The 16,940-nt window shown below is 35.9% G+C and overlaps 1 protein-coding gene across 6 annotated transcripts in view; it reads left to right on the top strand.

The window, feature by feature from the left end:
* ZFC3H1 (zinc finger C3H1-type containing) overlaps positions 1-16,940 on the top strand; it is a 43,126-nt gene that overhangs the window by 11,848 nt on the left and 14,338 nt on the right. For all 6 annotated transcript variants that reach the window (XR_013929166.1, XR_013929167.1, XR_013929168.1 and 3 more), the window contains exons 7-22: positions 388-485; positions 1,462-1,665; positions 2,329-2,493; positions 6,144-6,281; positions 6,689-6,807; positions 7,145-7,291; positions 7,864-8,038; positions 8,230-8,361; positions 9,061-9,609; positions 9,693-9,802; positions 11,113-11,244; positions 12,373-12,494; positions 13,078-13,179; positions 13,547-13,663; positions 14,553-14,736; positions 16,442-16,628. Coding sequence is in view for 3 of the 6 variants with exons in the window: in XM_080393832.1 (XP_080249958.1) it covers positions 388-485; positions 1,462-1,665; positions 2,329-2,493; positions 6,144-6,281; positions 6,689-6,807; positions 7,145-7,291; positions 7,864-8,038; positions 8,230-8,361; positions 9,061-9,609; positions 9,693-9,802; positions 11,113-11,244; positions 12,373-12,494; positions 13,078-13,179; positions 13,547-13,663; positions 14,553-14,736; positions 16,442-16,628 (2,681 nt within the window). In the remaining 3 variants the exon portion in view is untranslated. The remainder of the gene's footprint in view (positions 1-387; positions 486-1,461; positions 1,666-2,328; positions 2,494-6,143; positions 6,282-6,688; positions 6,808-7,144; positions 7,292-7,863; positions 8,039-8,229; positions 8,362-9,060; positions 9,610-9,692; positions 9,803-11,112; positions 11,245-12,372; positions 12,495-13,077; positions 13,180-13,546; positions 13,664-14,552; positions 14,737-16,441; positions 16,629-16,940) is intronic.

Here is a 16,940-nt window from a genome sequence, read left to right as displayed (position 1 = left end):
ACCTGTGCATTTGGTGTACTTCTCTCCTGATCTGTATTGTATTTTTGGTAGCCAGGAATCAGGAGACTCTGTGTTCAGATACCTAGTTTAAGGTGGTAGATTGTTGCAAATTAAACCAAATGAGGGCTGAGTCATTACCTTAGTAGTACTGTTTGGCTGTACTTAGCATTTTGTATGTAAAATAGAAAAATGACAAGTATCTGCTCTTTTTATATAGATATATGTAAGAAGTAACACCAGACACGACAATGCATTTACCTTTTGAATTGGTGTATAGTAAAAACATTTATCTCCTGCTGCTGCATTAAGTCAGTTGAAGTATAAGCATGAGTTGGTGTTCAGTGAGAAATCTGGCAGGTAATTACACTCAATTTTTTTTAATTACAGCTTCTTCTCCAGTGCAGCCTCCTTTCTTTGAGTGTCCAATAGGCTATTTTCCACCTTCAGTACCACCAATTTCCTTGCCACTGCCACCTCCAGTTCCAGTAAGTAACCTTGAAAGGGTGTTTTTGAAAATGTAGATAATTCTAATTTTGTATGTTATTTAAAATGTTAAAGTTAGGATTAAATTTAGATTCTGTTTTTGATACAGTTCTCTATTTGGTGGTTCCCTTGAACTATCTGATAGACTTGCGGTTGCTTTTCAGAAACTTTTTCAGCTATTTTTTGGCTGATTCAATTCCTGTTTACTGAAAATTCTCCCCGTTGAACTAAAATTTTCTCTTCATTTAGAGCTATGCTGTTTCATAACGGAAAGCAAAAACTTACTGAAGCACGTAAGAAAAATAATGAATTGGCATTGTTAGTGCAGGGCAAGTTTGCCTCTTATCTCTAGGCCATGTATGCAGATATGCTTATTCTCTGACTTGTTACCTGGATGTGGGGAAACAACCAAAACAGTAAGCTCATCATGGTCCTTTTTTCAAACTTTGGCATTTTGACTATATGCTGTCTTCTCATCTAAGAGTCCACATGGAAATTTAATTAGCATTTTTTTTCCCACCACTTTTCTTCACTGAATGATTGTTGTCCTTCTTAGTAAAGCAGTGGAAAGTTGCCACTCTGTGCCATGACATCCTCTGAATTTTTGGCTAAGGGAAAATGTAATTTTGTTAGCTATGACAAATTCACAAAACTATTTAAGGACTGTTTTTTTCAAGCACTGTAAATTTATCTGGCCAGCCATATTTCTGTGGCTAGACTGTCTCTGGTTCTGAATTCTCATTTATGTTTAGTTTGTATGTTTGGATTACTTTAGTATCCAAATGTAACCTTGTTTCCATTATCATCTTTGAGTAATTATTGTTTAGCAGCAGCCTTTGACAGTGATCTAAATCCCCTGCAGTTTAAATTAGTTTTAAACCATGAAATAATTTAGGTCTTGTCCTCTGCTAAATAGTCATAAAGTAGTAATAACTGTCAGGTTTCAGCCTCTTGTGGTTTTGTTTTTTTTCATCTCAGCCTGTACCATCTTTGAGCCAACTTTATGTGGAGGGTATTTCTTGTGTTTCTCTTGAGCCACCTCCACCTCTTCCACCTCTTCCCCCTGAAGAGCCAGAACAGCCACCAAAACCTCCATTTGCCGATGAAGAAGAGGAAGAGGAGATGCTCTTAAGAGAAGAATTACTCAAGTCTCTGGCCAACAAACGAGCTTTTAGATCTGAGGTACTACATTGGTTTTTTTAATGTAAACCTCTAGATGGCAATATTGACGAAAACTTCAATGTGATCTGTTAAGTGAGGCTTTTTTATGCTGCCTTCTGATCATTTTAAAAAAAAAATCAACCAACTCAAACTTTTCATTACCCTTTGCCCTTGCCCCCACAATGAAACAAAAGCTACCCTTTGAGTTATACCTTGCAGTGTCTCTTATTTCTGAAAGAATTATGAAACTTCAAGGTACTGAAAATAGAGTATGTTCAGGGGAATAGGGATTTTATTTTCTGAAGAAAAATGTTTTATCAGCTGTCAGAAAACAAGATGCTTAACTTTGTTTCAACCTTATAGCAAAAGGCGTTAGAGGTTAACTGTTTTCTTTTTTTTTGGAGTGAGAAACAAGGTTTGTGGTTTTGAAAATTCAGGGTGTTTTTGACCTCATTAAAAGGTTGCAGAACCTTTGCAGTTGACTTGTGAGCGACTGGCATATTCTTGTGTGCCTTTTTTGGTATTACTGCAGAATTGCAAGATTTGTCTAATGCTTGGATAGTCTGCCTAAATCACAATTCCAAGTTCTAAAACATGTATGGAACAACCTTATTTATGTTTATGTCTTTTAAAGTAACAGTATATAGTGTGTGTTTTTATGACTGTATCTTTGTTTTTTGTTAGGAAACTTCAAGTAACAGTGGTCCACCTTCCCCTCCTGTTCTGGATAACTTTCAGTCTGTGCCAAGAAGCAATCTGTCTGCTGTCAGTATTAATACTGTGTCTCAGCCACGAGTACAAAATACAAAGTTCATTAGAGTACCAAGGCCTCCACGAGCAGTGATTACAGTAAGGAAATATTGGTGCTTTTTATCAATAAGACACTGAGTGTAAGTTGTCCTCTGTTCAAAAGAACAGCAGACTTAAGATTTTCTAGTGATACAGCACAGAATGGTGGAGCTTCAGCTAAACATGTGAATTATTAGTGACTTTGATAATCCATACGCTCTTATAGAAACAATTTGATGCTGAAGTAAGAATTTACAGCTTGAAAGCATCAACATATGCCAGCAGTAATCTGAACCAAGAGACATATAATTCAACTAATTTCTTTTTCAAATTAGCGTAGACTGAAGGGTGCTATCCAATATTAGCTGAGCCAGTCTAATCACTGTTGCCAAAAAAGGGGTGATCTTGCTTTTTCTTCTGCCTCTGGTCAAATCTCCCTTCTTTTAAACTGGGGTCTAGAGCATCAGTCCTGTTGCTTACCTTACTTAACGTGCTTAACTGGTTAGAAAACTAACTTTGGGAGGTGGGAGGTATTTTGCCTTCTAGGGGGAGTTGAATTTTTTCAGTGAACAGTTTGTGAGCATTCGGAGCTAGCACAAAAGTAGTGGCAGATGGCGTGTCTGTGGGTGAGGGTGGAAGACAGTATTCTCTTCAGGCAGCAGCAGACTTCATTACGTTAGCTCAAGCCATATTCTGTAACTTGACCGAATGGTCATGGGAGGTATGCGCAGCTTGCTTTTGATTTGTGATAGCTGCAGTCTCCTTGGATTGTTGGAAATGTGTTCTAAAAACATATTTGCTTGTGTCATGCCAGACTGGAAGCCCTCCTAATTTATGGCAGTGAACCATACACAGGTGGCCAGTTTGTGATTAACAATGCATCTTACAAAGCTTAGCTTGTTGTAGCTCTTTGCCATGCAGTTTCTCTAATGAATAGTATGATTGAGTCCATACCTTTGCCTTTCTGTCAGTGGAAGCTGTCTGTAATAATTTTTTACTAAAATTTGGAGGAATATATAGTGTCTGTGAGTCTGTTATGGCACTGTCAAGTGTAATTGTAGCTGGCTAACAGTTTTCTTGCTCATAAATACAGACCTTATGATTGCTTGGTCACCTGATGCCATAATGAAAGAAAAAAAGCTTGAGATGGTAAACATGAATGTTCTTTTTTTGGGCATTCTGAGGCCTGCTTTCCTTTCTACAGGAGAATTGTGCTCTTAAGCCTAAAGTGGACATATCTTTTTTTGGCTATACTCATCTTCACGATCTACTTTAAATTCTAGATATAGCTGGAATTTATTGTTCAATTTGGATATACTTATATCCTTTCTATAATAATTATGTTCACTTACATTTTTGAGTGTTCTTATGTTTAAATACTAAACATATTCTGAAAAAAACCCTTAAATTACCCACATATTCTATTGTCCTGAGACTTCATTAACTGCTGCTGCATGAATGAGGGAAAACACGTTACTGGGGAGCTGTTGGTTTGTTTTAGTAACATAATAAATATCTCTTACCAGCTATGCTGTTGAAAGGCATTATGTAAATGTTAAAAAAAACCTACAACTGAAATTCAGTACCTGCTGCTAGTGATAGTTAGCTTAGTTAAAGGTGACAGATTAATACCTTGTATTTGAATTGGCTGTCTTGGCTAGTGTCTCTTTTTACAAGAATGGTTATGGAAACAAAGTGTTTTGCATTTGTTAATTATTTATATATAAATATTCTATTTTAAAAAATTAAGTGTGTGTTTTAAGGAACTTATGGCCAAATAATGTTCACAGAAGCCTAGTCACAAGCTATTTCTGTCCTCTGTGAAAGCAATTTGATGTGAAAATGAAACCAATTACTCATATTAGTTTAAGCTTTTAGAAGCAATTTGTATTGAATGCTTAGGTTTTCTTTTAACTTTTGTAGTATTTGGTTTTTTTTACTAGAGCCTAAAGTGAACTCAGAATATCAGTTCTTAAGTTCAAAACTGAAGTTTTTCTGTGAGTATTTTTGGATATATGCAGAAATCTTAAAATCACAAATGCCTAATAAAGGCAAATTATGGAGGCTTTTGAAATTAATAGTTTTGGGGGCTTGGTAGCTTTTGAATGTTTTGTGTGCTGTACTATATTTCAGAAGAGGTTTTAAATTTACAAACCTTGAGATCTCTTATGTGGAGTTGAGGACCTCTGCATAGTGAAATAGCCTACAGATAGTGGTTTGTTTTTTCAATGACATCTTGTAACCCTTTTTCAAAGTAGTCATGGACACTCAGGGGTCTTTTCACCATGGCTGGAAAATGACTTGGAACATTATGGGGAGATCCTTCATTACAGCTGTAGCTATGGTTCCCCTGCAGTAGCAGCTGATCTTACTGAAGGCAGTGTGATGGTAGTCTGGTGTTCCTTTACTGATTGTTAAATGTTTTGCTGAATCACTTAAAAAAAAAACACCCTAGGAAAAAACACCTGGAGAAAAGCTGACTGACCCTGTTATCAGCTTTTCCCCTAGATGAAAAATGGGGAAGGCAGGCAGTTAGGGACTGTTTATCCTACAGAACTGTGCCAAAAGCAGCTTTGGCCTTTTAATACCAAGAGCCAGTGATAGGCAAGGGTTGTATCTGAAGATGAGAAGGGTGGGGTGCCTTGCCTGATTAATTTGGGTTTCCATGGAGCTACAGCTGGAGAATATTGGTGAGGCAAGGACCAGTGCCTTGTTTTGTTTTCTTGCACCCATATAAGCTGGAGTTTCACCTGCCTGTGCTATGGTGGTGCAAAAATAATGCATCTGTAGTATGTTCAGTAGTAGTAGAGGCAATCCTTCTTTTAAGAAGTCTACAGAAAGAGAATAACAAAAAGAAATGATCATGGAAATTAGGTATTTTTAACTTTTAAAAGTAGGCGATTTTAGTAGGGTGTGTGCTCTAAAAGACACTTAGAGCACTGAAGAGGTCCTGTCCTGAGGTAAAAGTTAAATGTGTGACTGTAGTTGTCCAGACCTAAACTGGGAGATGGGAAGAGCAGTCCTGGAAATGTGAACTGAGCTGCTTCTTTTTGAGCCGTTAACTCCAGCGCATTTGAGCTTGATGTCGGCTGTCTGCTTGTTTCTGCATCTTTCTTTGTGCTGGAATTGGCAGTCATCTGATCTTCAGTGAGCTGTTTCAGTTAGTGATGTTGGCAAAAAGTGGTTAATGTTTCACTTGCTTTTTATGTGCTGTCGGTGTTCTGCCAATTTAACTGCCTGAGCAACTCACTGTAAGGTCAGCTAAGTATAACTGTGGGACAAGAGGCATTGCAATTGTGTGGCTTTGTCTGCCACAGCATTTCTAATGCAGACTTGATTGTTACCTCAGTTATTTAAAAAAATGCTTGCAAATGTCACATAATTTTCATTACAATTGAAATAATTCATGAAGTATAGGAATAAAGGGTTTAAGATTTGTGTGCTAAGGCGGTGGAAATGTAAATATGCTGCAGATACTTGGCAATAGGTTGAAAATGTTGGAGTACCTTTCATGTTGACAGTATCTATCTTGTAGTGGAGGTGCACAAATGCTTAGGTGTGGTTTGTTTTTTTTTTTCTAACAGTGTGGAATTGGTGTGTCATGATAACAAAAGGAGTTAGCCTCCTTTTTCTCTTCTAGTAAGTATGTGCTCAGTTGTATCTGTCTTTAACTTTCTCTTGGTATAAAATGTTTTGCATTTTCCCCACAGCTTCCAAAACACAAGTCTGTTGTGGTTACATTAAATGACTCTGATGACAGCGAGTCTGATGGAGAGCCATCTAATTCAACTAGCAGTGTGTTTGGAGGACTGGAATCTATGATAAAAGAAGCAAGGAGAAATGTTGAGGTAAACACTATCAGCATTTAATAGTTTATTTTATAATGATTTTGCTTTGTATATGGAATTTAAACTTCAGAATTTGGTCAAGAAATTCTGGATTGCATCAGAAATGGACAAGAGTGAGTAGGTTATTCCTGTGTTGACCATTACATTGTAATTTGGATTGCACAACCTAATTCAGATGGTTTTTTTGGTTAAGATGGCATCCTGAAGACAGAATTTGTAATATGTTTTGGTTTAATTTTTTCAGTTAAAATTCAATGCATCTTTAATTACTACCAAAAAATACTGGTGTAAAAGATCTTACTAGGCTTGAACAGATTTAAGTTTGTGCTGAAATGGCTCTTAAAAATAGTCATTAGTAGTATTTTAAACTAGTGTGACTAGTATTGACTTCAACCTCATTGTAACAGGCATCAAAAATCAAAGCCCCTCCGAAATCAGAAAAAGAAAATGATCCAATGAGAACTCCAGAGGCTCTACCAGAAGAAAAGAAGATAGAATACAGACTCTTAAAAGAAGAGATTGCCAGGTACAACTGAGTTTAATTGTTAATGTAAAGGACTATAAAGAACATACATTTTACTAGCCTGTGTTTGTAACTGGAAGGAAATTCTGAGTTTGAAAGTCTTGCCATCATTTTCAGGTTTTTCCCCTGCTCAGTTTTTAGGAAGACAACATAGAAGTCTAGAGAAAGTCTTTGGATTTGAACTGACTTACGCTAGTTGATAGCAGTTGTGCAAAGTTCTTTTTCTTTTAACTTGAAATGTTGTCCTTGTAATTTTTTGAAGGTTTTAAAACCTGGGTGTACACATCAAAATGAATGTTGAAACTACTGAATGTCTTTGCTTTTGACATCTCTGTTTTAGTCGTGAGAAGCAATGCTTAATTAAGTCTGATCCACTGAAGAACAATTCATCTCCTGCAAATTCTGATGGTGAAGTTGATGGAATTGGGAGAATAGCAGTAGTGACAAAGCAAGTCACAGAAGCAGAAGCAAAGCTTAAGAAAAACAGGTGTGCATCTCACTGTTGTAATTCTTACCTTGTTTGCTTAGTAGGATGAAAATAGGAAATAATCTTGTTGAACGTGCAGTATTTGAATTTCAGGAAATGATTGGTTTTCTGTTGTCTGGAACTATTCAGTCTTGAATTCTATTGCTGTTCAAAAGTAATTGTGTTGTAAGTGCCAGTGTGGTGTTCAGTAACTTGAGTATTTGTCATGCTAACCATTTTCAGCTGGTTTATGTTCAGTGACTAGAATATCATCTGTCACCTAACATCTCTGAAGTATGAAAAAACGAGTATGCTTTTCACTACTCAGTACACTTTGAGGGTAGCACATTTCAGTGGGGTATGCCTGACGCATGTAAAGGAATGAGTGCTTCTGCAGAATAGGTATGCTGTTTGAAGCTTTTCCTGTATTTATAGTCTCATGAATGTTAAGACTATCTGGAGAAACAATGTTGTTTATTGATAAGTAAAAAAAGAGCTGGGTTCTTAAATAACTAGGGTTTCGAAAGAACAGCAGTAGCTCTGAGAAACTTACCTTTGGAAAAGATTTCATTATGTGGCTTTTCTGCTTCTAGACTGCTGTTGATGAAGGATGAATCTGTCTTGAAACATTTGTTGCAACAAGAGGCCAAGAAGAGAGAGAATGTTCGAATTGCTGAAAATAAAATTAACAAACTGGTTGAACAGCTACAAGCAACAGAGAAGATACTGAATGCTAACAAGATGTTTCTCAAGAAGCTTCAGGAACAAGTAATTTTAATTTTGAAATGTTTCAGTTTCCTGGAGCTGGAGATCTTGAAATGGGAAGCCTGATTTTTGGAGGCTGTAGGCTTTCTTTGAGTTAATCATTAATTAATTCCCATGTCTTTTGTGATTATATTTTACTGTGTATCCATATCTGAAAATTTGTATCTTACTGTATTATTTGTTTTCTTTTTCAGATTCATAAAGTTCAGCAACGAGTTACAGTAAAAAAAGCTCTGGCATTAAAATATGGGGAAGAACTTGCTCGAGCAAAAGCAGTAGCAAGTAAAGAAATTGGGAAACGAAAACTGGAGCAAGATCATCTTGTAGTAAGTCTGCATGCTTTTAAACCATGCTGTACTTGAAAAGTACTAGTAATTTTGGTTAGGAAACTTAGTTCAAATGGGATTTCAGGAAAATGTGAAAAGCACTGCAAGAATCTTCCTATTGATTTCCTATATTTTTGAGAATTCAACAGAACAAGCATTTATTTATAAAAGAAAACTTCAAAGTCTTCATTTCTGTGCCAGGGGAATGCAATTAATAGATAAATAATAAGAGGGAGCTATATGCCTGTGAATGAATGTAGGAAATAATTTACTGTCTGTAGACGTAGGTGATCTGGTTAAAACTACCTAGCAAAGATGTTGAAGTGGAAGTCTGATCTTGCTTTGAAAAACAAAATAGAGAAAAACAAGGCCAAAATATTTTTGTAAATTATTCTTTCCCGCACCACATGCCTCCCAACGCTATTGTGTATACTTGTTCTATAACTTGCCTTTTAAAACGAGCCAGAACTTCTGTTGAAGCCCTGTACGTTGTGTAGGGTAACTTTTATCAAAAAAATCTGCCATTTGCATTGTGGCAAACACTTGTGGGTTTCCTGCTGTCTGCTGAAATTTTCTGGCAAGAGTTTGAAATTTGTTTTTATAAACTCTGAATTAAATATCTTGCCCATGTTTCATTTACCTCCTGTCAATGGATCAGTAAATGTGAAAATGAAATAAAGGGAATTCTTTTCTTTCCAGCCAAGCAAAATGTTGAAATTGGAGAACTCCCCTGCATCAAGTCCAAAAAAGCATTCAGCAGAATTGATTGCACTAGAGAAAAAACGACTACAGCAACTAGAGTATGAATATGCTCTAAAGATTCAGAAATTGAAAGAGGCCCGCGCACTTCAAACCAAGGAACAATCAAATACTGCACCTCACACAGAAGAGGAATCTGAGTTTTCATTACCTCAGCCATCACTTCATGATCTTACACAGGATAAATTGTCTTTGGACAGTGAAGAAAACTACTTTGATGATGAAGTTCTGTCTAATTCAAACCGAGAACGAAGGAGATCTTTCAGAGAATCTAATTCTTTCACTAAACCAAATCTTAAACACATGGACACTCCAAAACAAGAAACTATAAACAAACTTTCTAAAAAGGCATCAGAAGAACCTGAGCTGTTCCTTGGGTTGAATATCGATGAACTGAAAAAACTTTATGCTAAAGCTGACAGCTTGAAAGAGCTGCTACTGAAAAGTACTGCCTTTGTTGTACCTAAGGAAGATCTGTTGTGTGGTCAGGTAAAAGTTTTAAAACTAAAGGTGAAGATGGCCTTTATTAGCTGGTATTGCACTTACTGTGTATCTGTTTATCTGTTTCCTAGGAAATTTCAGTGGACATGGATTTTGTTACATCTCAAAATAAACAAAGTGAAGTGAAACCATTTCCATTTGGACCGTATCATAGTCCTCTTCTAGTATTTAAATCTTACAGGTATGAAGACTGTAGAGCAGCTCTTTGACTTCTGCATATATGTGTTCTTGTTCAGGTATTCTTTACCACTCTTCTTTGGTATCCAGGCGTGTACAGGAAGACAGGTTCCTCTGAGAATCTTTATTATCCTGAAACAGTTTTGCCTATTGTAGGGAATGGAACAATTGTAGTTACTTTTCCTGGTATGCACGAGTCCCTTGCTTTTATGCAGTTTGCCGCTTTTACATAGTATTGCAGACTGTTCCCTGCAACTGGATTGTTGTTCGATATAGTAATTTAAAAAACGATAGTTAAGCATTTGAAAACAGGATTTTTATGTCCAATATTAAGCAGTCTAAAATCCAGGAAAAAATTAATAAGTGTATTTTAATTATGCAGTCTTTAAACTTGGTTAGGAGTTACGTTGTCTTGAGTTGAGATTGAGCCAGTCATCTATTTTTTTGGATTCCTGCTCAGTGGAAAGAGGCATAACCACATCTTAAAGGAGGCAGCTGCAAGTCTAATCAGTTTGACACATCTCTCTGCTGACTAGAGAGCCATCTAGCTCTTAGCTTCAAGAGTTACCATCACATGTTTGTTCCTACCCATTAAATTTTAGAAAACTAAAGTCTGGAATTTAAACTGGAGCAGTTGAATCCTACCGTGTGCTTTGAGTTTTTTATTTCTATACTGTTAAGTAGCAAAAGATTGAGGATGCTAGTTTTACAGGAGTATTCATTTTAACTACTTGTAGGTTATGACTTCAATTCCTTAAGGAGCTAGACATTCCAAAATTGATATAGTCGAACTTCAGCTAAAGATTTAAAACAAGCATTAGTCTGCTCTGCTCGGATTGGTTTTTGTTTGTTTATGCGTTCTAAAACGTGATGTGAATTTTTTCACTCTTGTTTTCAGGTTAATCTTTAATGGTTCTCTTCATAACTTTTATTTGATATTAATCCTATGCTGACTAGGGCATGAGTGCAGATTTCCTAGAACTAAACTGAAATTCAGTTTTATTAGTTTGCTTTCCCTACTGAATTGTTACTATGCTTTCTGTTTTTATATGAATGAAGATCTGCGCTTAAGGCAGAAGAGAACGCTAGAACAGAATCTGTTTAGATTGAGAACTACTGTTTTATTCCCTCCCTCTCTCACTGTTTTCACCTTCCTCTTAACTCATAGATCAGTGATGGTTTTGGTTAGTAGTGGGGTGTTGGAAATAATGAGATTTAATACAGAGGTAGCGATTATTTATAGAAAGTTTTGTTTAGTAAAACTGATGTCTTACCATGTACACTGTGTCTTAATAATTCACTGTTTCATTTTAGGTTTAGTCCATATTTTCGAACCAAGGAAAAACTGTACCTCAGTTCAGTAACGTATAGCAATATGATTGAGCCAAAACAGTGTTTCTGCCGTTTTGATTTAACAGGCACATGTAATGATGATGACTGTCAGTGGTGAGTTTTTTAAATTTTGTTCATTTGAACTAAACGTCTCTTCTAGGTGTCTGATTCAAAGCTGAAACTACGCATGTTTTTAATTTCTTCAAAAGGTCTGAGTTTATGATCCTTTGCACAAATTCTAGAAAAGTTATTTTTAATGCCTTTATTGCAGATATTTGGTTGGCAGGAAAAACTTTTAAGCCTTGAAGAAAGGAGGCTCTTTAGATGTAAGTTTAGAAAAGCACTTTGGACTCTTAGAGAATATTTCACCTTTTGGTTGCCTTGTAATTCAGATGGGACTCCTCTTGCTTTATAGTCAGTGAAACTTCAGACCGTGATACCTCAGGTAGTGACTGATACTGTTAAGCAACTGAAGATGTATCATACTGCTAACTGAGATAAAGTGTATACCAAATACTGTGTGATTATGTAAAAACAAAACAAAAACACAAAACCCCCCAAATCCTCCCCACCAAAAACCCAACCCTCCACTACTGTAGTAGTTTAAATATATGTAGTAGTTTAAATGTAGCTGGCTAAATGTTGTTACTTTGAAACCTGGTGTGGAGTTACATTAAAAACAGTTTGTTATGTTGAACAGTATATTTAAAAAGCTGGTACAAGAGCAAATGCATGGGAATTGGTCAGGAATAAACTCAGTTTGGAAACCTAACTACTGAAAAATGTAATAGGAGTGGACTTCAGCTCTTTTTTTTTTTTTTTTTTTTTTTTGCTTTTTTCGGTGGCAGACAGCTTATTGGATCAGCTTTTAGCTGTTACCATCAAACCACAGTTTGAATCTTTTTAAATGCAAGGTGATACCTTAACTACCTTGTTGGAACTGGAAAGTTCCAAATACTGTGTTTTTGTGTTGTATGTGAAATGAGCGTGTAAAGGTTTAATTTAAAGAGTAAGGCCATAGTGCAGTAATGAAGACTAGGATTTAAGATACTGATGCAGGCGTAAGTTTAGAGAAGACCCAGATGTATTTAGCAGAAATTTCAAAGTGGGCTATTGTGTTTTTTGTGGGTCTAATTTTCTTCATGCTTCATCCGAGTGTGTACTGAAACCAGTTTTCTAGTTATAAGCCTTATTAAATTGTTGCTGTGATAAATACATTAATTGCTTCTTTGTTTGTTTTAGGCAGCACATGAAAGATTGCACTCTTAACCGTAAGCAGCTGTTTCAGGATATTCTGTCTTACAATTTAGAACTGATTGGCTGTTCCGAAAAAAGCACTGATGAGGAAATCAGCACTGCCACAGGTTTTTGAGTCTTCTGTTCACTTTTGTATGCAGAGATTAATTTCTGAAGGGAATGGCTTTTAATAAAGCTCTGGGTTGCAAGGACTTTTATGTAAAGCAATGTAAAAGATACAGCTACATGAAAAAATAGTTTCTGCAGTTGTCCAATTCAGTCCTTTGCAGTTGGTAGTTACCTTGGTGTCTACAGAAAGGAAAAAAATGATTGACCTATGGAATATTTCACTCAAAGCTTTTACTGGATTCAGGGGATTAGGGAGCAATGAGCATTGAATCTTACCTTCTCCCCTTCCTCATTTCTTTTTATAACTACTGGGCTTGTCTGTTTCAGTGGAGCTGGAATTTTATAACAACACTATTGTTACATATACATATATATATATATACACACACACTATCCATGTAAGCAAGTTACCAAACATAATTTTTTTAGTTTTTAATTTCTTTGTTCTAGTATGTTAAATTACCATACTTCCTGAAGCTGTCATGTTTCATGAATTCAGCATAGGTTGTGCTAAATTGGTGTTAAGTTCCCTATCCGTTTTCATGTAGGTGTTTACCTAAGGTATAAATATTCTTGTTTCAGAAAAATATATTGAAAAGCTTTTTGGTATAAACAGAGACCGTATGTCAGTGGATCAGATGGCTGTTCTTCTGGCCAGCAATGTCAATGAGAGTAAAAGTCACAGTAAGTAAAATGGTAGATTAAATACAATATAAACTTTTTCAGTTATATAAGTATCTTGATGATTTTTGTAAACCAAGATTGTGGTTTTTTGGGTTTTTTTGTGCTTAGTTTATTTATCTCAGTATTATAAATTCTGCTTATGGTAAACTTAAGGCAGCAGAGTTTGTTTTAAGGCAGTAATAGTTTTGGAGTCCAATCTGGAAAAGTGACTTATGCACTTGAGCACAATGGATTTTAAATAAGTAGCATTGAAACTTACACACTTGTGTTGCATTCACAGAATGTTTTTATATAAAACTTTCATTAGCAAAGATGTTTTAATCTTGAATACAGAAAAGTAAAAGAGTTTTTACTACTTTGTTTACAGCACCTCCATTTACAACATGGAAAGATAAAAGGAAATGGAGACCAAAGTACTGGAGAAAACCTCTGTTAGATAGTAGCAGCAGTGAAGAGGAACAGTTGATTGGACCTATTAAATATGGTAATCTGGATGAAAAAAGTACTGCAGGGAAATACCTACCAACCTCTTTCCAACACCTAACTTTTAAAGTTTTTCTTAGAAAAACCAGTTCTTTTAATAGCTCTCTTGGCTTCATATTTCCTGCATGAAAACTTTATAAGAGTTTGGATAAATTTTGATTTGAAGTTGTTGTGTTAAAAGGGGTGTGGAAAAAAACCATGCTAGTATAAAAACCCGTGCTAGTATAATGTGTGACTGGAAGCTAAGGTGAAATTTCTACTTACCCCTTTCTGAAAGGAACATAAGGAACTATTTTCCTAGAATGTTTAAGCTTTGCCCATAGATCACTGGGATTTTTTTTTTTTTAAATTTTCCCTTGCAGGTCTTCTAGCTTTATGTGTTCGGTTATCTCAAATTTGTACAGAGTTAGTATTTAGTGTTGAGGTCAGGAGTTAAAAAAAGCTGCTCATTTGAGACTTGGAAGCTTGCTAGAGTATCGGTAACCTGACAGTGTTTCACTTGTGACTCATGCAGCTGGGAGCTTTAGGGTATGTTGGTGAAGCCAGTAAAAAGGACTTTCAGAGACTCAGAATTGAGATAAATTTTCCTTTGTCAGATATGTCTGTTTCCTAATGCTGCCTAATGTACTGCCTTAATTGGTATCTGTTGATCAAAGCAGCCTTTTTTTACTGCTGTTTATTTCTTGCCTTTGTATTTGAAATGTAACCAGTTTTCTACAGACTTTATGGTTCTAACTTTTAGAGGATATTGAAATAACTGTGTTTTGCTCTGGTCAGTGACTGTACTTGAAATATATAATGCACCCTTTTTGTGAGTTCTGATCTTGCAGGTCACTTGCGTTTTTGAAAAGAAACACTTAAATCCTTTCTTCTTTTTTTTTTGTTTGCAGCTCATCCCACAGAACATAAAAAAAGAGCTCCCGCTCTTGATGCCGTGGTGACTCCAGATGATGTCCGGTATTTTACGAGTGAGACTGATGACATTTCGAACTTGGAGGCAAGTGTCCAAGAAAACCCCTGTGATGTCCAACTTTGGATTAAACTTGCATACAAATACTTGAATCAAAATGAAGGGTAAGTCTGCTACGTTTTATATTTGGTTTTGTGCTTTACCCATGCTGCTGTGATCGAGTTTCTGATGATGTTTCTTCAACAATGCCACAAATAATTTATTACTTGAAACAGGTTAAAAAATAGATTAGATTCCTACTGTATGTGGTCTAGTATGCAAGTAATAAATTACAATGACAGTTTATCTTTAGGTAGGTTCTGATTCAGAATGAATGTTCAAGGAAAGTAGTGTGGGAGAAACTGTTTGAGAAGTGCATGGCTTAATGCGTTACCAAGATTACAGTGGAATATTGTACTTCCATTGATACACTGGACCAATAAACTTAAATCAGTTTCTCCTATACAGAGTGAATGGTTAGAATTATGTTTGAAATTACTTTATTCAGAAAGCTTTCTTACAAGAACCGCTTTGTGATGTGGTTTTATCTCTGTAGAAATGGTCTAGTTGAGCACTCTGTTTCTTGTTTTGTAGTTTTTTAACTCTTGGATTTCTCAGGTTTTCCAGTTTCTGTTCCTTTAAATTATTCTGCAGGGTACCATGTTTTTATTGGCAGTCAGGTAATTTCAGTAGGAATTCTGCCATGATGGTACTGGCTTAAGTAGCTGCAGCAGTGAGAAAAGAGAATGGGGAGGAGCAGGTTTCTTTTAAAAGCCTTGTGTAAATGTGGATAATGGAAAATATTGCAAAAGATAAATTTAGCTCTGTCAGTAGCTGCCTGAACACTAGAAGGTGTAGAACTAGAAAGATCGGTACTCAAAAGAAAATGCTACTAGCAAGGGGCAGGGTGAGAAGAGCACATTTTCTAAATATAAGCATACTTAGAAAAAGACCAAGAGAAGAAGGGGGAAAAATCTAATGGAAGGCAATGCATCTTAAAACAGCCACCTCCTCTCCCCTCCCCTTCCCCAGTACTCTGAAGTAACTGAGTGGTTTAGTAGGTGGCAGTGGTGATAGAAGGGGTTGGGAAGGCATCAGCCTTCTACATGGTTAACTGTGTTATTTGGGATGTGTGGTTTTTTTCCTCTCATAAATATCTATACAATTTCTAAAGGTGTTCCCAAAATAAACATGACCTCAGAAGCTTTCTATGATTTTATCAAAGTTTGTTTGTGAATTAAAGCTCAGCTCTGTGGTTTGCAATATAGTCGGTTATTTCAGCTGATCTTGTGTTACTTTGCTGGTATTATGATAGTTATCTCAAAAAGTAAAATAGCCTTTTTTTCAGTGGCTTAGAGGCAGATAAAAACTGCATGACATGCACAGAATCCTGAAATAAAAGCTTATATGTAGTGGCTGCAGAAAGTAAATCTAATACATAACAAAAATATTCTAACTTTATTAAGCTTTTGAAATTTCTGCTTAAATTTTTTAGTCTGATTTAAGTGCCTTGTATGATGGTAGCTTGAGACTTTTGCTTACAGATGAATCTTATCCTTTTTCAATTAAAATGGAATCTTATTTGAATTGACACTCTTCTCCTAGAAAACTTGTTTTTCCGTGCACTGTGATGATTGCGCCTAATAATGACCTTTGAAGGATGAAAACTTACTAAAACTTTAAAACTTTCATGGTAAAGGTCAGCATATGTGAAAAAACCTGATTTGACTGTATGTCACTTCCATTCTAGTTATAAGCATCCATTTTCATATTTGATATTGTGTGATAATGCTAACACAGTTGATGTGACTACTTTTTAAATTTTTACAGCTCATCATCTGAGTGTTTAGATTCCACTTTAAATGTTTTGGCTCGAGCCCTTGAGAACAACAAAGAAAATCCTGAAATTTGGTGTCATTACCTCAGACTCTTCTCAAAAAGAGGAACCAAGGAGGAGATACAGGAAATGTGTGAAACAGCAGTGGAATATGCTCCCTCTTACCAAATCTGGTGGACTGTAAGTTAAAAAAAGTGTCATGTGAAATGTGCGGTTTTTACTGTTGAAAAACCAGTACATATGATAGGGAAAGTGTGAAATTCAAAGCGCTATAGCTTTCTGAAAAATCCTAAGTTGATCAGAAGATGAAGCCATTTGAAGTTCTGTTTGCAGGGTATTTGTAGGAACCATTGCTTTTCCTTAGGCATTATAAGTTATTGGAAAACAAGGTGCTACATTTCTTATTTTTTGTTACTTAAACTTGCAAAATTTAACTTCAACTATTTGATCTTTAATATTTAAGCAGTGGATTTTGAGGTTTAATTTGAAAAA

This window comes from Falco punctatus, assembly GCF_963210335.1.
Source record: "Falco punctatus genome assembly, chromosome: 6".
Classification (NCBI taxonomy): Eukaryota; Metazoa; Chordata; class Aves; order Falconiformes; family Falconidae; genus Falco; species Falco punctatus.
Note: the sequence above shows the minus strand (reverse complement) of the source record. Positions and strands in the feature narration are given on the sequence as shown.